The 27,900-nt window shown below is 41.2% G+C and overlaps 1 protein-coding gene across 1 annotated transcript in view; it reads right to left on the bottom strand.

Annotated features, from left to right (window-relative positions):
- Window positions 1-27,900, bottom strand: part of LOC126248578 (ATP-binding cassette sub-family D member) — an 85,249-nt gene that overhangs the window by 33,021 nt on the left and 24,328 nt on the right. The window contains exons 6-7 of the mRNA XM_049949684.1: window positions 5,545-5,722; window positions 3,174-3,417 (exon numbers count right to left, since the gene is read on the bottom strand). Of these exons, the coding sequence (XP_049805641.1) occupies window positions 3,174-3,417; window positions 5,545-5,722 (422 nt within the window). The remainder of the gene's footprint in view (window positions 1-3,173; window positions 3,418-5,544; window positions 5,723-27,900) is intronic.

A 27,900-nucleotide genomic window follows, 5' to 3' on the forward strand; every position in this document is an offset into this window, starting at 1 on the left:
GTGACAGAGAAGTGGAAATATGAAGGGACATATCCAGGCCGACCTCATCTGTTGACTGACAGAGACCGCCAACAGTTGAAGAGGGTTGTAAAGTGTAATAGGCAGACATCTATTCAGACAGGAATTCCAAACTGCATTAGGATCCACTGCAAGTACTACGACAGTTAGGAGAGGGGAGAAAAATTGGATTTCATGGTCGAGCGGCTGCTCATAAGCCACACAACAAGCCAGTAAATGCCAAACGATGCCTCGCTTGGTGTAAGGAGCGTAAACACTGGACAATTGAACAGTGGAAAAACCCTGTGTGGAGTGACAAATCACAGTACACAATATGGCGATTCGATGGCAGGGTGTGGGTATGGCAAAAGCCCGGTGAATGTCATCTGCCAGCGTGTGTAGTGCCAACAGTAAAATTCGCAGGCGGTGGTGTTATGGTGTGGCTGTGTTTTTCATGGAGGGGGCTTGCACCCCTTGTTGTTTTGCGTGGCACTATCACAGCACAGGTCTACACTGATGTTTTAAGCACCTTCTTGCTTCCCACTGTTGAAGATCAATTCAGGGATGGTGACTGCAACTTTCAACATGATCGAGCACTGTTCATAGTGCACAGCCCCTAGCAGAGTGGTTACAAGACAATAACATCGCTGTAAGGGACTGGCCTGTACAGAGTCCTAACCTGAATCCTACAGAACACCTTTGGATGTTTTGGAATGCCGACTTGGTGCCAGGCCTCACAGACTGACATCGATACCTCTCCTCAGAGCAGCTTTCCGTGAAGAATGGGCTGCAACTCCCCAAGAAACCTTCCAGCACCTGATTGAACATATGCCTTTGAGAGTGGAAGCTGTCATCAAGGCTAATGGTTGGCCAACACCACACTGAATTCCAGCATTACCGATGGAGAGCATCATGAACTTGTAAGTCATTTTCAGCCATTGATCACATAGTATATATATGCACTGCCCCCAATAAATAATATGCTTCAAATTTAAATCTGTGAACTAGACTGGTAATTATCTTTTCATTCATCCTTAAGCTCTTTTACATATGCTCAGTGTAATGTGCAATCTACTATTGGTATTTAATAATAATCCGCACCTAAACTGTCCTCAAGTGATAAAGAACACTACGATAGATGTGCCAAGTCTTGTGGAACATGGGGGGCCATTATAGCTTCCACGTGTATTTTATATAGCATTAAAACTAATTTTTCTATATACAATAATGTGCTACACTACCAAACAGTCATTTTAATACATCATGATTGCAAGTTGTCTTAAAAATTTATAAAAATAATTCAGTGAGCCAGCTTTGTACATCTTTATGTTTGATTTTAATAGGAATTGTGAGTGATCACAGACTATTTTTTTCTGTTCTGGTATCAATTAAAAACTACACGTACAACGATACATTTGGCTCCCAAACTTAAATTGTTGAACAATGGAAACTCCAGGTAGGAATATCAAAAATATAGTAAAAAGTAGATTGCTACTTACCATAAAGAAGACAAATTAAGTTGCAGACAGGCACAATTAAAAGACACTTACACAAATCTTTCAGCCACAGCCTTCACCAGCAAAAAGAGAAACACTCATACACAGAAGCAAGCACACCTCATGCACCCATGACCCCCAACTACAGCAGCTCGGGCCAGAATGCAATTGTCTCATGGATGGAAGCAGCAATCTGGAGGGGGCGGGGAAGGGGAAGGGATAGTAGTGTATGAGTGGGGGGAGAGAGGGACAATGTCTGGCGGAGTGTGCAGAGACTAGAATGCCAACAGGTGCAGCATCAGGAGTTTGTGGGGCAGGGAGTTGGGGGAAAAAAAGGAGAGTTGCAGGGAAACATGGGTGGGTGCATTGGCAGAAGGTGGCAAACAAAGAGGCCAGAGATGAGAATGACGAGGAGGTGACAGGACAGAGGGGTGGAAACTGCAGGGTGGAGGGTATGGAGACAGTATGTTACTGACGAGTGAGGCTGGGAAAATTATGAGAGCAGTGAATGTTGAGGCTGGTTCTTGGGGACGGTGGGAGGATTGGCACTATGAGGGGAAATGGCACGATCTGTTTGTGGACTAGGTCTGGGGGTAGTGCCCGTCTGTAAAGGTCTTGGTCAGACACTCAGCATACTGGGCAAGGCAGTTCTTTTCACTGCAGAGACAACATTCCTGGGCGGCTAGACTGTATAGAGGGATTTTTTGGTGTGTGAGGGATGACAGCTGTCAAAATGCAGGTAGTGTTGGTGGCTGGTGAGTTTAATGTGGACAGAGGTGTGGATGGAGCCATCAGAGAGGAGGAGGTCAACATCTATGAAGGTGGTACACTGAGCGTGGGAGGACCAGGTGAAATGGATGGGAGAGGAGGTGTTGAGGTTGTGAAGGAATGAAGATACAGTGTCTTGACCCAAACTCCAGATCATGAAGGTATCATCAATGAACCTAAGATAACACACTGTCCCCACAATGTCCACCCAACAGTTTCCGCCCCCTCTCTCCTATCATCTTCACCCCATTCTCGTCTCCAACCCTCTTTGTTTGCTCTCTCTACCAATGCACCTGCCTATCTTTCCCCACATTGTTTTTTCCCCACTTTCCTGTTCAACAACCTCCTAATGCTGCACTTGTTGGCATTTTAGTCACTGCACACTCCACCAGGCAGTGTTCCTTTCTCCCCCCAGCCATACACTACTGTCCCTTTCCCTTCCCTGGCCCCTCCAGATTGCTGCTTCCATCCCATGAGATAATTGCATTCTGGCACAAGCTGCCAGAGATGGTGGCCAGGTGTGCGTGACGTGTGCTTGCTTGTGTGTACGAATGGTGTGTGTTTCTCTTTTTCTGAAGAAAGCTGTGGCCGAAAGCTTTGTGTAAGTGTCTTTTTAATTGTGCCTGTCTGCAACTTAACATGTCTTCTTTATGATAAGTAGCAATCTATCTTTTCCTACATTGTTGTTAACAACAATTAACTGAGTCCTGAACACTTATACATTTCTGTAAATAATTCATATACTGAAGGGATATGACTTCCATTTCCCACAAAAGGAATGTGTTACATACAATTTTTTTTATTCCATACCTCAGTAACATTGCAATTTGCCATGTTAAACAATTGCCTACATGCAAATTTCATTGGTACATTGTTTCCATTAGTTCTGAGAAACATTCAAATTTACTGTACCTCTGTGGTATGTAAAACATATCAGATGTAGGTGGTTTGTGAAGTTCCCCATCATAAACAGGCCATAAGCCACTCAGTATTCTGAATAAAGATGACTTGCCACAGCCATTTGGTCCTGTTATTAGGAGATGCATTCCTGGTTCCACCTTCAATGTTAATCTACTGCACACCACATCACAGTTTGGAGTCACAATGGGTACATTCAATAAACTGATAGTATTATCCCTTGTTTCATGGATAACTCCTGAAAGTAAATACATCAGAATTTCTTTTATTTGTAAACACACGTTTGCAGAAAATGAGAGGCAGCCAGTAACTGGTTCAAACATACAAAAGTTTCCTGATAGCAATTTAAGCTAGAAAGCTACCAAATCACACAACTCTTTTGTCATATGGGGTAAAACAAAACAGCTTAAGGCTGAAGACACTATACACTAAACCAAAGCAGAAATGACTTTAAGAGTATGTGATCACTTAAGGACAAAAATCACAGACCAAGGAAGGGGTAAAAAGAGAGGCTAAGTGAACAAACAAGAGATAGGTCTAATTAAGTACCTAAGCAGTTAACAGCATGCCACAGAAGAGGAGAGAGTCACATGGCAGCACAGCAAAATACACAACTCAGTATGAAGAATCAGCTTCAAAACCCAGTCTGTCTATTCATTTTGTTTTTTTGTTTTTTCCCCTTTTTCTTTTGTTTTTTTTCCCATGATTATCATTTCATGAAATCCTTTTGTGCTGATGCTGGGAAGGTCACTTTACCAGTGCCATGGCCAAGCAATGTCTAACTAAGCAAGTGCTTCTTCTACAATGATTTTGCTGTTGATAATGTGTTATACTAAACTCCTCTTACCTCCCATCTGTTTCATACCATGTGACTGACTGCCTTCTCCCTTAGACAGTTACTGGTTTTGAGGACATTAAATTCCGCCTGACGTTACTGTCTCCATCTTCCTGCACTAATCATTTCTTTTAACCAAGAAAAGTGGGATAATTTTTGTCAATATCTCACTATACTTCATTATAAAGGATACATTGGTTTCAAAATTTCAAAGACCAGTTTCCAAATAAGAATATATGACAAAATACAGGTTGGTTATAATTAAACTTTTGCTACTTTATTCATTGTAGATGGAAAACTATTTACGTATGGGTACCCAACTTTAGAGGAATGATGTTCAGACTTTGTGCTGCAGGATTTCCATTGTTATAACTTACCAGGAGGTGCCTGTACTGATATGGCAGCACAGGGTTGAAACATCAGTGTGCATTACAGTGCTGACAATCAACATGGGTCTGGCCAAGGTGAGGAGGGCTTTACTCAAAAAGCTGTTTTATCAAAACAACATCAACAATGCTGCTGCTCTTCATGAGTAAAATGCATTAAATGAATACAGAGAGGTTCTCTTTGCATTCCGAACTTGAAGAACGTGATCTGGAAGTTCAAATCAACTGGCAATTTTGGGAATTGGTCCTCAGAGAGGCCAACAGCCAATTGTGCCACAAATTGTTGAAGAACTTACTGTTGCCATGGTTGAGAATGCTAGATGCAATGTGCAATCTTAAAGCAGTGCACGAGCTGTATCACAACAGCTGAACATTCCACTGTCCACCATTTGAAAAGTGCTGTGAATGACTACGAAATGATATTTGTAAACACTTCCAAGGTGTCGTAGATGCAGATGGTCGACACACTGTGCAACATTTGTAACGGGGAACATAACTGTGGCATGCAATTATTAACACATTACCCTCTTATGTGGAAATTAAAATGTTTTTCTTTCAATGGTTTATTCATTATTTACTATCCTATGATCACTTGTTTTCCATGAGGGTTCTCTCAAGTAGCAAAAGTTTAATTATAACCACCCTGTATTTAATGACCACAATTTGTTAACCTGGCTGTCTCACATCCAGTCAAAGACACGTGTTTTGGCATATATTTTCACAGTGGCTTAAATATGCCAATAAGACACTTAATTATAAATTAAAATGCAAATTATCCAACTTAATATCTAGCAGGACAATGAGACTACATCAAACACACTACCACATATTGTAATTGAAGCTGATAGCTTCCACTGACAAAATTGTGAAACAAAATCAGGCCTGCTGAAATATTCGTTCATCATGCAAATATTGTCACACTGTAGTAACACAGTTTGTAAGTAAAATTTTGGTTAACTTCACATTTGTGTTCTTATGATTCACAATAAACTTGCTTAAACAATTATTACTGTTGAGTCTAAAAAAAACTGAATCAGACTGCAGATGCAAAGTATAGAGATACTTTTAATCAGTACTTCAGGGGTTCATGGTAAATACATTAGATATCTCACAGAAGCAATAAAGATTTTTTGTAATTAATTACCTTTTACAACAGCTTGTCCATTCTTAAATTCCAGGTGAAACATTTTATCATCAGTTTTTTGATTCTTTGTATCAGCACCTGCAACAACTCCCCGAAGGTACTTTCCTTTGCTTACATCTTCAAATACATCAAGCATGTCTCCCACACGAGATGTGTAACCAGCAAGTTCTACAATCTCCTGTCAATAAAATTGAAATTATTAGACATTCAGATACAAAAAATTTTACGGTAAGAAAAGAAAAGTTAAGTCCTCTTTTCTTTTCTTTATTTTTTTCTTTTTTTGGAAAAACTGCAAATATAAGACAATAGATTAGCACTGACAATGCCAGATTTTAGAACTTCCTCTATTTGGCTGTTTGGCCGTGAATGCTCCTCTACTGCCTTTGGCTCTGAAGATCATTCACACAGCTTACTAGATGCACATTCAAATCTTCCCTAAGTCTTCACCTATTAAGGAAATTATCAGTTTTGTGTGTCTCAAACTCATCAAAAAAAGCAGTGATTTGCATGTGCTCACCCATGCACGCACATGCAGCCACAACCGCATGCACTCCCACACTCACACCATGTGTACATCCACATAAAAGTCTTGGTTCAGAAGGTAGATGCAGAATATGACTATCATTAAAGAGAAATATAATGAAGAGCTTCAAGTTATTTCCTGTTTAGGCAACTACTGCCTGCAACACTATTTGCATGATAATCAGGAATTGGATTTTGCACAGTATAACAGAACATGTTAGGATTCAGTATGATTTATGTTTGGTACTATTTTAAATGATTAGTAATTTTGGTATTCTGGGTGCAATATAGCAATAAGTCATGGAAGGCTTACAGGGAGCACTCACCGAGTTAGGTAAAGGTTTGCTAGTGTTTTATAGTAGACAAACTCGTAACCAAACAATACTCTGTGATTTTGAAACACTGCGGTTGGTTTATGATATAGGTATTAAGCGAAACATAGTATCAAAAGAAGGGAGAGCAATCAAAAACAGGAAGAGGAGACAATCATGAGGAGTGCACAGAACTGCTTGACTATATTAACTTTTTCAGCATAAGACCTGCTATATTTTCATACTAAGATGGTTTATTGTGAGTCCCTTCACTTTCTACTGAAGTTTCTGGAACAAATTTTTCAATGACTAATTTCATGTTTGTCTCTTAACAGACATTCAGAAATTTATCATAAACATAGATGGAATACTAGCAATGAAAAGGCTTCAGCGACTGTATTACCCTTTAGTTAATATAATGCTACTTTGTTGAGTACAGTTTTATAGCCAAAATGGGCACTGAAAATGGGTTACATCACAAAACTGAGGGGAGGAGTTGGGTTTTTGAGTATACTGCTTACCACAATTTGGTAACAGCCAGTCATACAAGTAGACAGCTGATTATTTCATAACTAAATAATTTACAAATTGAGACAAAAATATGTTTATGTTGTTATTCTTTAATAACATTGGCACCAGCCTAAAGATGAAATCCAACAAAGAAGATAGAAAATGTATACTTCATTTTAATGTGTCCTGCATGCCTGTTCACTAACACATTATTTCCAAGTAAAGTGTAGCTCACTGGTGCAGAAAACTCAGTGAAAATTAGTTGTTACTAAGAATGAGACAGTAAAATACACTATATTGAACTTTGTACACGCTCACTCAATCTTATACTGACAATCGGTGACAAGTTAAAACTGAGTGCCATTCCAGGACTTGAACTTTAATAACTACCTCTTGAGGGCAGTGTACTGTCTGGGCATGATTCATGAACCAGCTCAAGCCATTAATTTGCCACAGGCTTCTTGCCATCCACAATTGGCAGCACACTGCCCGAGACGGCAGATATCTTGATGTGTGTTCAGATCCAGCATTGTTCCAACATGTTACATACCACAAATACAGCATATACATTGCTGACAATATAAAAAGTCAGTATCATGCCAAGACATAAAATCTACTGTGCATGAAATCATAATGACAAAATAGCAGGTGCATAAAGTATGTGCCAAGTTGTCTCACAAAGTTGAGTAAAAACTGAAGGAAAATCATGTGCAGTTGCTGAAACATTGGTTCTTCATCACAACATTGTGTCCAAGTAAGCTGACTGCACTTCTGCAGAAGCATACAGGGGCAACACTGCCAAAACTTGATCCCATCAAACATCTTTTGCTTAGCTGACTTACAATCCACAAAAAAAAAAAGGACACTTTACAACAGTTACAACACACTGACTGCTGTGACAATTGCTTTGATACATTCTACTGAACAGTTAAACCTATTTAATGTTTTGTCTTTCTGTGCCTTTGTGACGAGTCCAGGAGAGTTTTTTAATGTTTCACCTTTATTATTTTTGTCTACAACTTTCTCCCACTATGAACACCCTCCACCATGCACCGTACGGTGGCTTGCAGAGTATCTACATGGATGTAGGTGTAAGACATAGTGTGTCATGGTATCATTCATTGATAATATATGAGTCTTTGCTGCTTTTGCTGCCATAGTAGTTGTTTCAATTGTTGCTGGAAACTGCCTACGAATCACTTGTTTTAGGGCAACAATTCTATATTAATATTACTATTATTGTTTTCAAATGTAGTTCTGAAATTATATTTGCACCTACAGGCATTGTGGAGTTGTTGGTACAATGAGTTTATATTGAAAAATAACACTGTTAGTGTTGTTTAAAAGTTTTAATGAGGTTAGGAAGTTCAGCGGAGTCACTTTTAATCCAAGGTATGGATGTGCTTTGCTATCTTTAACTCCAGATTCCACCACCCCCTCCCTCCCTCTCCACCCCCCCCTCCTCGCTCCTCTCTTCCTCTCCCTCTCCCTCTCCCTCTCCCTCTCCCTCTCCCTCTCCCTCTCCCTCTCTCTCTCTCACACACACACACGAGAGGGATACTCCATATCTCACATCATTCGTCTGAACATTAAATAAATACTTGTGGAGATGAGCACTGCAAGTGAAAAATAAAAAGTTCTTGGCATGTTGTTGACAACAATGAAATTTTGTTTGTGTTGGTACCTATCAAATGAACTCAGTTTGTAAAACAGTTTCAATTATTTGGGTTTCAAAGTAGTCATGTTGTGTGCTAATTAAAATTAACAAACTGGAATGCTGCATTATCAGTTATTTTGCACAGATTATCACTAATGGACATTCATCCAAAGTTGGTTCATGTTGGTTTGTAATGAGTCTTCTCTGTAATATTCTGTAATTAAAAAAAGGACACCTGAATTCAAACATGGCCATATTTCAACTGAAGAAATTCATGAGCAGGATGTCTCAAAATTTAAACTACATATGAAAATAATGAGAAAGTACACATATGGTATTGGACGATTAGTAATTACTGGTGTATGAAAAGCTAACATCTCTGGCACATTAGAAGGAAAAATATAGAAGAATTTATGTGAACAATAAACTGTGAGAAAACTTGTTGCAAGGCTACTGCCACATTTGTTCGATATTGATCAAAATCAAATATAGTAACTAATTCCTCAGCAATGTTTGTATCCATTCAGAAAGAATGCACCTGGCTGTGTGTCTTGATTTTTTTTTTTTTTTAATAATCAATAAGATACACATCATGCCAGAAATGAAACAGTAACAAATCAGTGGCTGGAAGACTGCCCTTGCATCAAAAAAGGCAAAGCCAGTTTCATCCACGAGAAAAACTGAGCTCATTTTTTATTGCAAAAGTGAATCTTCTAACTGTTTACTTTGCTTAGGGTAAAACAATAACTGGTGAATGCAACATAATCCTTTTGGGCCAAGTAAATGAAAATAAACATATATATGGACAGTGTGTCCAGGATTATACAGGAAAAAAAGCGTTATCAGGACAAGGTATCTGCCCACAAATGAGTTTTGTTAATAAGAAATCTGAGACATTTTGACTATCCGATATGGCACACACTGGCCTTCATCTACTTCCACATGTAAAGTAATTTGTGATAGGAAAATACTTCATGTAAAATGAAGACATTATCATGGCTACAAACAGGTATTTTGCGGACCTTTCAGAATCACACTTCAAGGGTGCAATCTACTCACTGAAAGAATTCTGAACAAAATCCGCTGATCTAATGCGAGACTATGTCGAAAAATTACTGCATTACATACTTGACGTGTGTGAACATGTATGTTCAAAAGCTGCCTGCCATTTATATGCCACTATAATATGGTTTAACTTTTAACACATGTAACAATATACATAATTTAGTATGTGTGGCCATTCCAAGAAATTCAGGAAAGAAGCCCATGTAAGCCATACCACAAGGTGATTTTTCAAAGGCATGTTAATGAGCACTTCTCCTTAACAACATTCATCTTTAAGCACACTGCACTAAGTTTTTAATTGTTCCCTTTGATCTAGGTAATAAACAGGAATTCCTACTTTCTGAAACAATTCAAGTTCTACAACTAGAGCTAATGGTATGCTCAGAACCTCTATTTCAGTGTCCTTTAGTTCCTAACCCAGTGCATAGCAAATGCAGTCTTCCTTACATCTAATAAGAGTCATATGTGATAAACATGTATGCAAAATTTAGTCTTTTGTGACTAGTTGTGAGAAACCACACACTGATGAGCCAAAACAGTACGACCACATACTTAGTAGAGTGTTGGTGCACATTTGGAAAACAATGCAGCAGCAGTTCTGCATGGCATGGATCTGACAAGTCCTTTGTAAATTTCTGGATGTATATGGCAACATATACCTATGCACAGGTCACACAGTTCCCATAAATTATGAGCCAGTGACTAGTGAGCAATGATCTGGCACCTGATAATGTCCCAGACTTGTTCCATCAGGTTCATATCAGATGAATTTGGTGGCCAAGATGTCCATGTAAGTTCACTACCATGGTCTTCAGACCATTGTAGCACAATTTCAGCCATGCGACATGAACAGTTATACTGCTAGAGCATGCCATTATCATCAAGGAAGACATCGAGCTTGAGAAGATGCAGGTGGTCTGTAATAATGTTCATGTAGTCCACATTTGTCATTGTGTCTTTGATTACTAATGCGTATCCCATGAAAGCACAGGTGTGTGTGTGTGTGTGTGTGTGTGTGTGTGTGTGTGTATCTCATAGCACAATACTGCCTCCACCAACCTGCATCTATGGTGTGGTGAATGTTTCGAGCAGTCGTTCATCTGGATGGTGGCGTATACCGACCCAGCTATAGACATGGTGTAACAAGAAATGTGATTCATCTCATCAGGTGACATTTCCATTAACCTGCGGTTGGAACCTTGATGAACCCATGCACACTGCAATCGTAATTGATGATGTTATTGGATCAACATCGGAACACATGAAGGTCATCTGCTGCAGAGCCCCATGTTCAAAAATCTGAACTGAAAAGTGTGCTCTGAAACAGTTGTGCCTGCAACTGCATTGTTTTGTCATCAGATCTGTAACAGATCACTGCCTATCCTGTTTTACAGAGCGGGCAAGCAGGTGACCCTCTGATGATGCATGGATGTCCAACAAACACCCTGTCCCGTACTAGAAGTTTCACTGTCCTTCAACCACTTTCCACAATGCTAATAAGAATAGCACAAGAACAGCCCACAAGTTTTAGCATTTCCGAGATTCTCGCTGCCATACCAAACAATGTGCCCTTTCCAGAATGAGATTTTCACTCTGCAGCGGAGTGTGTGCTGATATGAAACTTCCTGGCAGATTAAAACTGTGTGCCCGACCGAGACTCGAACTCGGGACCTTTGCCTTTCACGGGCAAGTGCTCCACCATCTGAGCTACCGAAGCACGACTCACGCCCGGTACTCACAGCTTTACTTCTGCCAGTATCTCGTCTCCCACCTTCCAAACTTTACAGAAGCTCTCCTGCGAACCTTGCAGAACTAGCACTCCTGAAAGAAAGGATACTGCGGAGACATGGCTCAGCTACAGCCTGGGGGATGTTTCCAGAATGAGATTTTCACTCTGCAGCGGAGTGTGCGCTGATATGAAACTTCCTGGCAGATTAAAACTGTGTGCCCAACCGAGACTCGAACTCGGGACCTTTGCCTTTCGCGGGCAAGTGCTCTACCATCTGAGCTACCGAAGCACGACTCACGCCCGGTACTCACAGCTTTACTTCTGCCAGTATCTCGTCTCCCACCTTCCAAACTTTACAGAAGCTCTCCTGCGAACCTTGCAGAACTAGCACTCCTGAAAGAAAGGATACTGCAGAGACATGGCTTAGCCACAGCCTGGGGGGTGTTTCCAGAATGAGATTTTCACTCTGCAGCGGAGTATGTGCTGATATGAAACTTCCTGGCAGATTAAAACTGTGTGCCCGACCGAGACTCGAACTCAGGACCTTTGCCTTTCGCGGGCAAGTGCTCTACCATCTGAGCTACCGAAGCACGACTCACGCCCGGTTTTGAGTCTCGGTTGGGCACACAGTTTTAATCTGCCAGGAAGTTTCATATCAACGCACACTCTGCTGCAGAGTGAAAATCTCATTCTGGAAACAACCCCCAGGCTGTGGCTAAGCCATGTCTCCACAGTATCCTTTCTTTCAGGAGTGCTAGTTCTGCAAGGTTCGCAGGAGAGCTTCTGTAAAGTTTGGAAGGTAGGAGACGAGATACTGGCAGAAGTAAAGCTGTGAGTACCGGGTGTGAGTCGTGCTTCGGTAGCTCAGATGGTAGAGCACTTGCCCGTAAAAGGCAAAGGTCCCGAGTTCGAGTCTCAGTCGGGCACACACTTTTAATCTGCCAGGAAGTTTCAATGTGCCCTTTGTCAAAGTCACATATATAAGCAGGTATCTACATTTGCATTCTTCATCATCGTTAGAATGAGTCCATAGTTTTCTCTGCTCCACTTATGTACTTTCCTTACTGCACCATGTGCCCATAATACCACCAGGTGGCATTCAGTCTCATGGTGGGCATAATGTTTTGTTTCATCAGCAAATATTTAAGACTAACTACTCACAATCCACGCTTCTGAAAAAGATTAGAAATTAATTTGTCCTTCATCTCAACAGAATATGCTGAACATATTTGAAATGTTTGTCTTCAGGAAGTGTTGTGAACAACCTTCATAATTTTCAATATCCTGTCAGTAAGTAAGTTTTCCACAGTTGCCAACACAGTATGCACTCTCAGTTTGTTCCTGTTGACGACTGTCAGTTAATACCCACATTGTTAATTTTTACTGTTTCTATTTCCATATCTGACCAGAGTGTTAGCCAGTCTGTCTGCTGTGATCTGTTAATTTTCTGCCTGCCTCTGTGGCACTGTGGTCTAGTTTATAAGGATAAATACAAAACTATGCATTTCTGTTATACAGCATGATGCCATGACATGTTGTTACTTTCTTCGCTTCCTTTCTTCAAGTATAAGAGCTTCACAGAGGCCGTGGTGGTGGACATCCATGGAGCTGGTAGAATGGGGTAGTTAAAGGCCAGGACATCAATAGTTCACCATCCTGGGCAGGGTAGTGAACTGGAGAGTGGATGCCTGGTAGTGATCCAACGTGCTTTCATCAAAACCTGCTACAACATTCATGATGTATTGTTAAACAACTACAACGATCATGATGATACTTGGAGAATCAACTCCCCCGATACATAGGCTGTGAATGATCTGCGAGGAGGTGCAGGTGCAGCTATCAGCGGGCAGCCAGACACCTTGCAGTGTTGTGTGGCCACTGGTGATGATAGGACAGAAGTTCTGAGAGGACACCGACTGCAGCAGCACACAGCACCTCTGAAAGCGGGCTAGAGATTGCCAGGCAGCAGAGGACACAGTGCGCAGGATCGCGTTGTGGCCCCAGGGTGGATGGACTGGCTACCAGCAACAAGTGGCAGCTCATAATGGAGATTAGAGATTGCCAGGTAACACAGGACATAGAGCGCAGAATCACGTTGTGACCCCAAGGTGGATGGGATGGCTCCCAGCAACAGCAATGGCTGTGCAAAGAGCAAGGCAAGCAGTAACAAGTTTGCCTGCACAGGTGATACCAGATGAACTGCTGCACAGGCCTGTGTTCGAGATCTAAACCTCTAGGGTAGGAGGCCGGCAACAGCTGAAGTAGGTCCCCAGATGGCCTGCTAGTTGGACGGCATTAATTCCACAGCATCTGACTTGGTACCAGCAGCAGGGTCTAGAGAAGGCAACTGGTAGAGCCATGTAGACTCATAGACTCGTGTAGTGATATTGGTCTCCCCTCGGGAATGGTGGTTGGCAGCCTGCAATTCCTTTGGCTAAAAGTGATAAGTATTTATATGGTCTTGGTGCATCCGTGTTTTGTTACAGCACTGGTTTCAATACAGGCTCAGATGTGAAGTGATTGGGCCACTAATGCTACAATGGGTCTGCCTTGTTGCTGAGTTGATGAAATTTCAACTCTGGCCCCTCAGCTGTGCCTGGCAATGTAGTAACTGTCCAGTATTATAACACCAGTTCCAGTTGTATTAGCAAACAGTCCCAATGTAATAATGTTCGGTCAGCTCTAGTCTGACCTGCTTATGCTGCCTCTTGCATTAGCTGTGGCAGGTGTCCTAATTTTATTCAGCTGTTCTCATTCAATTACACTGAAGAGTCAAAGAAACTGGTACACCTCCTAATATCATGTAGGGCCCCCACGAATATGCAGAAGTGCCGCAACAAAATGTGGAATGGATTTGATTAATGTCTGAAGTAGTGCTGGCTGTCCATAAATCTGTAAGAGTATGAGGTGGTGGAGATCTCTTCTGAACAGCATGTTGCAAGACATCCCAAATATGCTCAGTAATGTTCATGTCTGGGAAATTTGGTGGCCAGTGGAAGTGTTCAATCTCAGAAGAGTATTCCAGGAGCCACTCTGTAGCAATTCTGGATGTATGGGGTGTCACATTGTCCTGCTGGAATTGCCCAAGTCCGTTGGAACGCACAATGGACGTGAATGGATGCAGGTGAACAGACAGGATCCAATCAGGCAACATGTTTTCAGTCATCAATAGTCCAGTGTCGGTGTTGACGGGCCCAGGCAAGGCGTAAAGCTTTGATTTGTACATCATCAAGGGCACACGAGTACGCCTTCAGCTCTGAAAGCCCATATAAATGGTGTTTCAATGAATGGTTCGTACGCTGAGACTTGTTGAATGCCCAGCATTGAAATCTGCAGAAATTAGTGGAAGGGTTGCACTTCTGTCATGTTGAATGATTCTCTTCAGTCGTCGTTGGTCCCATTCTTGAAGGATCTTTTTCTGGCTGCAGCGATGTCAGAGATTTGATGTTTCACTTGATTCCTGATATTCACGGTACACTCGTGAAATGGTCGTATGGGAAAAACCCCACTTCGGCTGTATCCCATCACTCATGCGCAGAGTATAACACGACGTTCAAACTCACTTAAATCTTGATAATCTGCCACTGTAGCAGCAGTAACTGATCTAACAACTGCACCAGACACTTGTTGTCTTATACAGGCATTGCTGACTGCAGCGCTGTATTCTGCCTGTTTGCGTATCTCTGTACTTGAATATGCATGCCTATACTAGTTTCTTTGGCGCTTCAGTGTATTTGCAGCGCAACATGCCTCCTTCCTTCAGAAAAATCTGACCTCTGTATTTCTGTCCATGGTAATTCTATGGAATCTTGACATACATTTACAAGTTGACAATTGTAAACAGTACACTTAGTTTTCCTCTTACTTTGGCTCAGCTTAAACCACAAGGTTCATCAGCTGTATTCTTAATTCTAAACATCATTTTTCTAGGTTTAGTCCAGTGGACTATAATCCCACTGAATTATCACTTACAGACTAGTAAATAATACTATTGAATCCTCCCATTTTGACAGATTCCTCAGCAAGCATTTTCACAGTAAACAATCTTCTTCAACTCCTTATGCTTCACAATTCTGCTTGTTTACCACACAGCTTTTTATTCTTGCTTAACTAGTCATTACATGCTACAGTTTACCCAATCCACTGGTAGGTACTGCACTGGGAGTTCATTGGTGTCCACGGTTTTCCACCTAATGTAGACGCAGGTCTCACAAGCAAAACCAGAACCACTCCATTACCAGAAACTGAGATACTTGTAGTCATAATGTTGTGGCTTTGCTCACTGCAGTATTACTGTACATGTCAGTGGTAATTCGACACTCATCTATATCTACTTCTACATCTATACTCTGCAAACCACCATGAGGTGCATGACAGCAGGTCAAGACCTTGTCTTTTTACCTATTTGATCTTTCGCTGCCTTCACAATTTCATCTCTTGAGGCTGCCAATTCATCTTCCACTGTATTCCTTCCCCTGTTCTAGTCAACCATTGCCTGATGCTCTCTCTGAATCTCTCAACAATCTCTGGTTCTTTCATCTTATCCAGGTGCCATCTCCTTAAGCGTCTACTTTTTCCCAGCTTCTTCAGTTTTAATCTACAGTTCATTACCAATCAATTGTGTTCAGAGTCCACATCTACTGCTGAGAATGTCTTACAATTTAAAATCTGGTTCCTAAACCTCTGTCTAACCATTATATAATCACTCTGAAACCTTCAGGTTTCTCCAGGTCTCTTTCACGTATACAACCTTCTTTCATGATTCTTAACCCAAGTTTTAGTGATGATTAAATTATGCTTTGTGCAAAACTCTACCAGGCAGCTTCGTTTCTCATTCCTTTCTCCCAGTCCATATTCACCAACTATTTTTCCTTCTCTTGCTTTTCCTACTACCAAGTTTCAGTTCTTCATCACAATTAAATTTTCATCTCCTTTAACCATCTGAATAATTTCTTGTACCACAGACAGCACATCCCTTTATACCAGTTATTAGGGTTTCTCCCCATTCCATTCACATGCGGAGGACAGGAAGAATGACTGCTGTGGTGCTATAAGCTCATCCAATGAATGAAAAGGTCTGGTTTTAGGGTGTCATTTGAAGGGGTCTGAGTTGGTAACACATTTCATGGCTTCCCTGTCCATTACAATCAAGGCTATGTCAGATTCATTAAAGTTGTTCCAATGACGGTGACCAGAAGATGAAATGCCACACCTTCTATGTCACAGTTCATACCAATGACTAATATTCCAGTATCTCATAAACCCAGCCTTGTCATTCCTTTGGGCCTTCTCCATTCATAACAGTTTACCGTCACTACCTCTGGAGTAAACACAGAGTAAATCCCTCTGAAAGTGTGTGTTTGGTGTCAGTGCTTCCCTCATACATCCTGCTGCTTTCCTTTTACCTAAGAATAACTGCATTTCATAGGTTTGTAGTTGGCCTCAACCATCTTAACTGAATACATTATAATTCTCCCTCTCTGGCACAAGTGTAGCTCATGTGCTGACATCAATACATAGTTACCCTCCTCCTTGAAGATTAACACCACGGGTAGGGATGAATTGTGAGGCACTGGTATGTGCATCCACACTTGCTACTGAAAACTGAGTCAACACCTGAAGCCTAGCTCTATCCGTATTAATATCAACTGTTGGCGTATGATAAAATAATGACAACCTCCATTCTGTTGATTCAGTTATGTGCTGCAGTTCTGCCATCAATTTTTGCAGCACTCTACATATTCTAGTGAAGAACTGTGGTGGAGGTAGCAGCATTGGACTTAACAGCCCAAATATGCATGATGTACTGCCTCCTGCAGTGCTGTCACCTCCACCCTTGCATCAATAGGGCATCTACCAGGGACTGCAACAACCTTGTTCCAGCTATCCTCTCATCCAGTGAGTTCAGTCAAGCCTGTACCTTTTCCAAATCCCTATTAATTGTTCCCATAGTCGTCTTCATGCACCCCATCCTGCTGAAGTCCATTTGGGGTGATCTGAGTGCATAAGGCTCTCTGCATACGAAGTCTGTTCAAAAAATTCTGGAACTTTATCAACTAAATTTCTCTTTGCTTACCTTTTATTTATTGTGCACAGTCTCCACAATTGATACACTGCTCCCAACACTGTTTCCACTTCTGGAACGACTCTTGTTACGCCTCTACAAATTTTCTTTTAGCTCATCTATTGTCATAAATCTTCATCCTTTCAATAAGGTTTTCAATTTTAGAAATAAAAAAAAAAGGTACGCAGGGGCCAGGTCTGGAGAGTATGGAGTATGAGACAGCACAGTGTTTTTTATGTAATAGTCATGCACAAACAGAGATGAATGTGCGGGTGCGTTATCGTGATGCAAGAGCCATAAATTCTCTCACCACATTTCAGGCTGTTTCCTTCTCACATTTTCTTGCAGGTGTTGTAACACATCCTAATAGTACCATTGATTAACAGTTTGTCCCTGCGGCATGAATTAATGATGAACTAATCCTTGAAAGTAAAAAAAAAACTATCAGCATGGCTCTGACATCTGACCTGACCTGACCTGACCTGACAAACTCTTCCCCCCCCCCCCCCCCCCCCCCGACCCACTGTGAAGACTGAACTTTGGTCTCAACATCATAACTGTAGACCTCAGGTCTCATCACCAGTTATGATTCTCTTACGAAGCATCTTGTCCTCATTTGTATAATCCAAAAGCTCTTCACAGATTGCAAGGTGAAGGCCTTTTGGTCTTGACTCATGAGCCATGGCATGAACTTAGTGGCAACACAATATATTCCAACATGCTGTGTCAAGATTTCATGACATGATCCAACTGAAATTTTACATTCTTCTGCAATGTCTCTGACAGCCAGTCTTTGATTGGCATGCACAATTTCATTGATGTTCCTGACATGTGCATTGTCAGTAGATATCAAAGGGCATCCTGAATGAGGGTCATCTTTCACTTCCATTCAGCCATTTTTAAACTGTGTGAACCATTTGTATCACCAAGGACGGCTTAAGCACTTATCACCATAGTCTTCCTGTATTATTTGGTTTTCTTAAGTTTCATGCAAAACTTAATGCAGAAGCATTACTCCTCTAACTCTGCATCTCGAAATTTGCAAACAGTGCAACACAACATTCTACTCAATACAGCACTGAACAATAACTAACAGACATACAACAATGAAACTCCTGGCAGTTACATTAAACACAGGTGTGTGCAGGGATGCAAACTGCATTTTTCTCTGACACATCATTGCCACAAAATTAAGAATATTCCGGAATTTTTTGAACAAATCTCATACATCCTGCACATCAATTCCCATTTTCTTTCTTTCCTTCTTAGCCATAATGTCTTTTGCTGGTACTGAGATTGGCACTTGTAGCAAAGTGTCCACACTTACATATCTTCACACGACCTACATGAACAATGGAAGTTCTCCTTGGTAACTGCCAACTTCACATTCATGGGTGATGTCATTTATATGACTTGATATGGCCCTTGGTACCGAGTAGGAGATTTTTTTTCTTTGCCTTTGGGTGTGGAGGGATTTGCCAGCATGTCTCACTGACCAATTCTATATTCCTGTAATTTACCACCATGTTGTCCCACTTGTTCTTGACGTTAGAGCATTTTCATATTTGCTTTTTTTCACCCATTTTCAAACATCCCATAACATATTTGCACATTTCTTCATTGACTACCCGTATTTCCCGATTTTAGGCTTTAATCACTTCAAAAGGCGATGACATCTTTCCACCATATACGACCTCGTCTGATGAGAGTACTATGCTGCTATGTATTTTAGAATTATATGCAGCTATGGTGTAAGGTATGTAAACATACCAATTATTTTGATGGCTGTTCACATAACAACCTAAACTTGCTGAAGGTATGATGTATGTGTTGCAGTCTTCTGTTTGACTGAGGGTGGAAAGCACTAGTTCTGAGCTTCCGAATCTGCAATTGATGGCATAGCTGCTTAGTCAACTCAGACATAATGTTGGTGCCCTGATCTATAATTACTGTGTGGGGAATGCCAAACTTTAATAACCAATTGTTTATCATGGCATGTGCCACTGTACTCACTTGTTGATTTGGGATTGCAGCCATTGGAACATAAAGTGAAAAGTGGTCCATGATGCTTAGCATGTAGCTATTACCTGCCAGTGTTAGGCTGACTGCATCCAAAATGTCCATTTCTACTATTCTGAATGACTTGGATGCCTATGGTACTCTTTGTAGTGGTAATCACTGATGACAGATCAGCACACTATGTGCAAGGTATACCATTCTTCAACTACTGGTCGACATCCTTCCTCCTTGTCGTCCAGCTCAGCTAATGTTGCTTTAGGTAACTGACAGTCAGTTGTCCTTTGCCCTTTATGACCTGCTAATATGTGTTCATGGGCTCCCCTCAGCACTTTGTCCTTCAAAGCTGCAGCTATCACAATGTATGACCTGTACTTCATCATCCTACACAGTAGCCCCTTGTGTGTCACAAACAGCAGCTGTATTGTAAATAATTGCCAGTCTGCGTTTGCAGTCTGCACTTCTTTCCACTTGGTAAGGCTTCTGCCAAGTGCTCATAGGACCACAATCTTTCTGCTCAAGCCATCAGCATTGCTATGTTTCCTGCTGAGTATGTTTACTACTTCGTAACCGAATTCATCCAACTTTAATGCTAAGAGGTTAAAGTACTTGAAGAATTTTCCAGTCCTAATAACCACTGTAACATCACATGGTCCATTTCTGCTGTACACGTCACAACAGAAATAGGTAATACAACATACAACACTCAATATCTCTTTCTACATCATTGAGTAATTCTGTTTTGCTTGATTCAACTGCCTTGATAAATATGCTGCTAGGTGTTCCTCGCCATTATTATCCTGACTTGGGATACATCTAATCAGCTGACTGCTTCCGTCACATGACAGCATAAATTGCTCCCTGTAATTTGGAAATAGTAATACTGGGCTAGCTGCTAACATCTCCTTCAAATTCCCAAATGCAGTCTGACAGTCAGTTGGCCAGATTTTCATACATTTTTCCAACAAATGAGTAAATGATCTAGCAATTTCAGCAAATTCCTTGACAAATTTTCCGTAATATAAAGTGTGCCCAAATGAAAAGGAGACTACAGTTTTATGTGAAGAAATTTTAATAACAATATTATAATTACAGTTCATGTGGAAAAGTATAACTAAACGTAACTGCGACTGACACTGATACACCGATCTCAGTGTGCAGGGAGGGAGTTGATGGCTTCAGTGTAGAAACTCCTAGGTTGCTGACAGATCCAGTTTTCCACAGTGTCCTGCACTTCCTCATCATAGCTGAAGCTCTGACCTTTCAGAGACTGTTAAGGTGTTGAAGATATGTGAGTTGCATGGGAAGATGCTCCAGGACCTCCCATTTAATTTTGGAAGGAGCTTGAGGATCTTCTCGGCCTCATGTGGCCTAGCGTTGTCTTAAGGAAACACTATCCTATTCAAGAGGTTGCACCTAAATTTGTTCTTGATGGGCTGTTTGAGCCTCAGCAGTGTGCTGCAATAGTGCTCAGCATTAACTGTTGCAACCTGTGGTAGCCAGTCAATGAGCAGAGGTCCTTCTTCATCGTAAAAGAAACTGGCCATTACATTTTTAGCCTTTGGGGAGACTGGGCTTTTTTTGAAGCGGGGGTTCTGGATGCCACCACTTCATGTTCATCCGGTTGGAGGTGGGGGTCAAAGTGGTAACATTACGTATCATCATATTACACAATCTGAGCAATAAAATCTGTTCCTTGCCCTAAGTACCTTAACGGGTGGATCAGACAACATCTATTCTCACCATCTTCTGATTCTCTGAATGATTTTCAGGCATCCACTGTGCACAAACTTCTCTGTAACAAAGGTTCTTAAGGATTATGTGATGCACAGTTCCTTTGCTGATTGACAGTTCAACAGAAATGTAATATGTAGTGACCCAATGATTTGTAAGGTATGTATGAGCTCCTCCACAGCTGAATTCATAGACTGGTGGCGACAATGTGTGCTTGCCCATGGTGTGGCATGCCCTTGATGTTTACATGCCCATCTCACCACTGAAATATTGTACACCATGCAAGACACTGCTCTCCATACAATTCTTCCATCCTATGAAAAATTTGCGATGAATGCTCCCCTTCTGCATGAAGAAATTGAATAAACATGCTAAATGCAACCCTTAAACACTTCCTCCAGTTGTTGTACATGCTCCTCCAGGTCTTTAGAAAACACAATATCACCATCTAAATAGACCATATATTGCCGTGGTTTTAATCCCCTTAACAATACATCCAATAACCTCTGCGATGTTTTGGTGCATTCTTAGGTCCAAATGACATCTGTAAATACTGATACTAACCCCATGGAACAGTAAATGTGGTCTTTGGATGGCTTTCTGGAATGACTTCAAATTGGTGACACCCACTCTTCAAGCCCATCATGGAGTTATATTTACATTGACCTAAGTTGTCCAAAGTCCAATTTTAGTTAGGTACGAGGGTAATCCCAAAAGTAATGTCTCCTATTTTTTATAAGTACATAGACCTGTTTACTTCTACAATGGTTTACATCAGTTTACAGGTTGAACATTTAGCTATATTTCGAGATAATCACCATTTTTGTTGATGCATTTTTGTAGATGCTGTGGCAGTTTTTGTATGCCCATGTCATACCATCTCGCTGCCATGCTGTTCAGAAAGTTATGAACCTCTTCTTTCACCTCATCATCGGAGATGAATAGCTTTCTGGCCAAATGTTCTTTTAACCTATGGAAAAGGTGACAATCACTGGGCACCAAGTCAGGACTATAGGGTGGGTGGGTGGGTGATTATGCTCCACTGAAACTGTTGCAGGAGAGCAACGGTTTGCCGAGCGATGTGTGGGCGAGCGTTTTCATGGAGAATATGTACACTCTTGCTCAACATTCCTCTTCTCCAATTCTGAATTGCCCGTTTGAGTTTTTTCAAAGTCTCACAGTACGTGTCAGCGTTAATTGTGGTCCCAGCGATTGAGTGCTTACCATGATGCCATTCACTTCTCTTCCTATTCTGACAGTCTCGCACTTGATACCTCACCACCCCACATTTATAATATTGTTGTTGGCAGCATTGTTTCTGAATGTTGCCCGTACATCCTTACCTGTAGCATTTTACCTCGAAAAAACACTCAGCATATCTTGCTCCTGAGTTGTTATGTACATTTCCTCGATATGTGTGGCAACCTTAATGGCAACAGCTAAAGCCTTTTGATTTTCTCTTTTCTCCATCTCTTCACTCTGTGTCAACTCCGAGGCATGTACATCAATTTTCCTAATTCTATTACAGGATGCCTCCTCCGACTCATTTTGTTTCTGAGACATCCTGTTAAGTTGTTCTCTGAAAGATCTAGCACTATTATGTTTGCAATAATGCTGATACAAATCCATATTTTTGTTGTTCAAATGTACAAGCTTTATTTAACCTATCATGGTACATGTCTTGCCTACCAATCACAACTTACCCACACTAGTGGCAGCTTCCAGACTGTCAACAGAACCTGACACATTCTCAGCTGGTTCATTTCAAAAAGGAACCACTAAACTAGCTGTAATAGGATTGAAGGTTTTGCCTCCACTGTTGTCTATGCTCACTATCTGTCACTAATGTTTCTACCCATCTTTGTAATGCGGCAATCTTCTCCACTGGTTCAGGCAACTGTTTCGTAAAAAATTTGACTGCTTCCTGTGTCGTCATGCTCATGCTTATGGCATTTCTGCAACCTCTTTCTAACAACACAATATACTTTAAGTACATCTACCACAAACAGTCTTGCAGAGGTACAAGACAATGACACTAATTCTTACAGTGGATCATAACTTATTGAGACACTGAGCACTGTTGGCTGACACTGTCTACATACACAGTAATTCATGACCTGCTAAATTACAATACTGGCATCTCACTGGCCACAAGCAATATTCTTTACAATTCCCTTTAAACTGTGAAAAGTTGGTACATTTCTCTTGTTTCATTAAGAACACTCTCACCAAATCCATACTACTGAACTGCAGACTATGACCGGAGATGTGGTCCTGGATCCCGCTGAGGATGCCAGTTACCACTTCTCTCACTGCTTATAAGGGCCGCAGTGATAGGCCTCTATGGTAGGTGCAGAAACAGGGTAGATGGAGGTCATGATACCAACAGTCCACCATCCAGTATCAGTAGAGTGGTGAGTGGACGCCTAGTACTTGTCCAATGTGTATTCATTAAACATCCTTGCTAAAACAGTTATTTATTGTTCACCAACTACAAAAATTGTGATGATACTCAGGCAAGTCAACCCCCCTCAGAACATAAGCTGTGTACAGCTGCAAGGAGTAGCAGCTGGTGCCAGGTAGCTTGACAGCTTGCACTGTTAGGCAATAACTGGTGATGACACCAGTGATTCTGTAAGGATGCCGACTGCAGCAGCTCACGACAGCTTGTAATGCAGACTAAAGACAGCTCGACAGCCCAGGCTGTAGTACACAGAATCATGTTGGGGCCCAAGGGTGGATGGGCTGGCTCCCAGCAGCAATGGTGGCTGCTGATTCGAGCAGAGACAGGCAGCAACGAGTCTCCTGCACAGGCGTTGGCAATGGAACAGCCGCATGGCCCCAGGCTCGAGCTCAAAATCCCCAGAGTATGAGACCGGCAACTGCTCAAGTTGGTCTCCAGGTGGCCCATCATATAGAGGGTGTTAATTCCACAGCATCAGACTTGACACCAGCAAAAGTGCTGCAGCTAGCATTGGCAGAGCCTGGAGAAGGTGACTGTGCCATGTAGACTTGTGGTCAGGTGTAGGTCTCCCCTCATGACTGGTGGCTGGCAGACTATGACACATTTGACTTAAAATGATGTGTGTTTATATAGCCTTGGCCCATACTTGTTTTGCTACAGCATTGGTTTTGATCACATAAGCCCAAGAAGTCTGTGGGTTGGATGTGAAGTAACTGTGCCACCAATGCTGCAATGGCTTTGCCATCTTGCTGAACTGGTGATATTTCAGCTCTGGTTTTAATAATGTTCAGTCAACTTCAGACTGGCCCGTTCATACAGCCTCTTGCATTAGCATTGGCTGGTGTCCTAATTTAACTCAGCTGCACCTGATCAATTATTTGCATTGCAACAGTGTAGCTGTTGCAGTGATATCATATGCCAATCTGTCAGAATATCTAGTTTCGACCCAAGTCCTGTACGCTTTGTGCAACAACTTGTATTGACAAAGCATACTCATAAGGTTCAACACTCACTTTCTTAAAAAATAAAATAAAATAAAATAAAATATCTGCACTCTATAGTGCTTTCACTTTGCATTTGTGAGGCTTACCTCCAAACCTCAGCTCATAAAAACTGACAAAAAGCAAATACAAGTGCACTTAGGCAGCTGCCACCCCTGGCACAACAAACACTCCCTTCCCTGTGGCCTAGACATCCTTGGCAAACACATCTGTTCCATTACAGAATCACTCAACACTTACACCAACAACTTCACCAAGTCTTCCCTCACCTACAACTACCTCACAGATATTATCAACAAACAAATTTCCAGAGCATATCCTCCTTTCATCTCTTGAAGTAAAGCCCTGACATGAGATTCTCTCTCACCGATACTTTTTACCAGCTTTTGGCTGTATCAGGCTTCAGGCGCACATCATGCTACAATCCTGCAGCAACTACCAGGATCTCTCATGCTCAGCCAAACCCTTTCATGGTTAAACCTAATTTCAAACTGGAACATCACAGTCTGGAAGCACAAAGCAATTGTGCTACACTGTTAGTTTTAGTAAGGAAAGCAAACAGTTCAGTGTGTCTATGATACAATTTGAAGGCCGTGGTACAAAAGTAATCTGGATGAATATTTTGACTTCGTACTATCACAAAATACATCACAAGGTGACATGACAACATGACAATAGAAACATACTCTCACACCTAACAATGGACTTGGATTCCAAATTAAATGAGCAGACAATCATCTTTTTTAATCTGGAAAAGTACCTTTAAACTGTATTGGAAGGTTTCCCCATCACTTCACATGTAAACAGACATGCTACGCTTAGGGATCCATCACTGGTGCATGTGTTGTTGCACCTTGACAATTCATTCCATGTTTAGAGCAGCATCTACCATTTGGCTTCAGTCCCTGCCACCCGCACAGTAACTGGCAAATGGATCCCTAGGGTGCATGTTGAAAATCATCATTTATGCTGTCCTCCTAGAGTACATAATCATGAATAACAGAAGCGCTGCAGAATCACTGTATGATAAGCAACCCATGACTCTGCTCTTACTTCTTTATTCGCCTGTCTTGCACATATATTTGCACAAGTGTCTTAGTCTGGGTATGGTCTCTCTGTTATCATGCTGCCATGATGGAGGCTAGGCATGGCAGTTTCATGTATATGGTCACCACCAAGAATGGTAGTTTTCAGTGGCCTACTGCCATTGTGATAAGGTGGCACACAGCCAATCACCATGAAATGCCTGACACAGCCTGCCAGCAACCCACCCTGACTTGCCAGTGCAAATTCAGATGACCCTGACAAAATGGATTCCAAGCATCATCAGACTGTGCCATCAGATTTTCCACAATAAGCACACAAACATTGTCTTCAGTCATCCACCCTCCAATGCTATAGAGATGACACAAACATGAAAACTGCCACCCTTATGCGCCTATTCCAGTGAGACAGGGTGTAATATCTGATGGTATTGATCATGATGACACAAAGGAATCACTGAAAGCTGCAAACGTTCAGGTGGCACTGCTGAACCACATACACCACATCTGATAATCTTGTGAATGAGTGATGCAGATTGTGCCATTAGCCATGGTTGTGACACAAAGGTTGCCAAACCATCTCTTCCCTTCACTTCACTCTTGGTATAGACCTATGTTACTACTGACAAACATGTAGCTGTATCGTCTCATTACAGTTTTTGTTAAATTAGAACACTGGCTATCGAATCTATTCAGTGGGGTTGTATGTGTGCTGTTGCTCAACTCTCATCACAGTTCTTGCATTCAATAAACATCTGCCTACCAAGACAGATCTCCAGCCTCTTTAAAAGGATATGGTATAAGAAGCTGGTGAATTATTGATAACAACTGACTGACAAAGGGGAAAGGCAAAAGAAAACGAACAGGTAGTTTTGTGGGATGAAAAATAGTGATGGCAGCACAGAATCAATTAGGCAAAAGGACATGGTCCAGTAGAGATCCTTGGATGACACAAGAGATACAGAATTTAACTGACAAATGCAGGAAAAAAAAGAACAGAATAAAAAAATGAACCTAAAAAAATTAGATTGACAGAAACTGCAAATGACAAAGCAGGAATGGCTAAAGGAGAAATGATAGACTGAAGAAGCACTCAGGACAACTGGAAAAAAGAGATGCCACCTATAAGAAAATTAAAGTGATTTTCAGAGGAAAGAGTAGTGTCTGCATGAGTATTAGCCGAGATGGCCAGCTAGTATTAAGCAAAGAATAGAAAATGGAAAGATGGGAGGAATATGTAGAAAAGTTATACAAGGGAAATGAATTCAAAGACAGTTCTATAGAAAGAGAAGAGGAAGTAGATGAGGGAGATGTGATACTGTGAGAAGAATTTGAGAGATCACTGAAAGACGTAAATGAGCACAAATCCCCTGGAGTACACATGATGTTTCCTCAGAATTATTCAGATCCTTTTCCAAATTGTTGAGATCCTTGTGAGAACATGCCATGAGAAAATGATTCTATCTTGTATTTAAGATATGAGAGATAGATGAAATACCCTCAGGTTTCAAGAAGAATTCCTATTCCACAGAAAGCACATTTGACAAGTGTGAATGTTAATAAACTGTCGGCCTAACAAGCCAGGGATGCAAAATACTGACACAAATTATTGACAGAAGAATGGAAAAGCTGGTAGAAGCCAACCTTGGGCAAGATCAGTCTGGATTCCACGCAAGGCAATACTGACCCTATGCCTTATCTTAGAAGAAAGGCTGAAGAGAGGTACAGTTATGTTGAGACCATTTGTGGATTTACAGAAAGCTTTTGACAATGTTGACTGGAATACCAGTGCTGAAATTCTGGAGGTAGCAAGGATGAAATACAGGAAACAAAGGGTTTTTTTACAACTTGTACTGTTTTAAGTGTCGAAGGACATTTAAGGAGAGCAATGGCTGAGAATGAAGTGAGACAAGATTGTCACCACTCCCTGATGTTATTCAATATGTACAGTGAGCAAACAGTGAAGGAAACCAAGGAGAAATTTGGAAAGGGAATTAAAGGAATAAAAACTTTGACATTTATTGATGACTATGCAGTTTTGTCAGAAATAGCAAACAGTGTGTTGAAAAGAGGTTATAACACAAATATCAACAAAAGAAAAACAAGAGTAATGGAATGTATTCAAATTAAACCAGACAATGCTGAAATAAATAGATTAGGTAATGAGACACTAAAAGTAGACATGTTCTGCTATTTTGGCAGCAAAATAAGTGAAAAAAACAGTACAGACAAACAAAGAG

This window comes from Schistocerca nitens, chromosome 3, assembly GCF_023898315.1.
Source record: "Schistocerca nitens isolate TAMUIC-IGC-003100 chromosome 3, iqSchNite1.1, whole genome shotgun sequence".
NCBI classification, from domain to species: Eukaryota; Metazoa; Arthropoda; class Insecta; order Orthoptera; family Acrididae; genus Schistocerca; species Schistocerca nitens.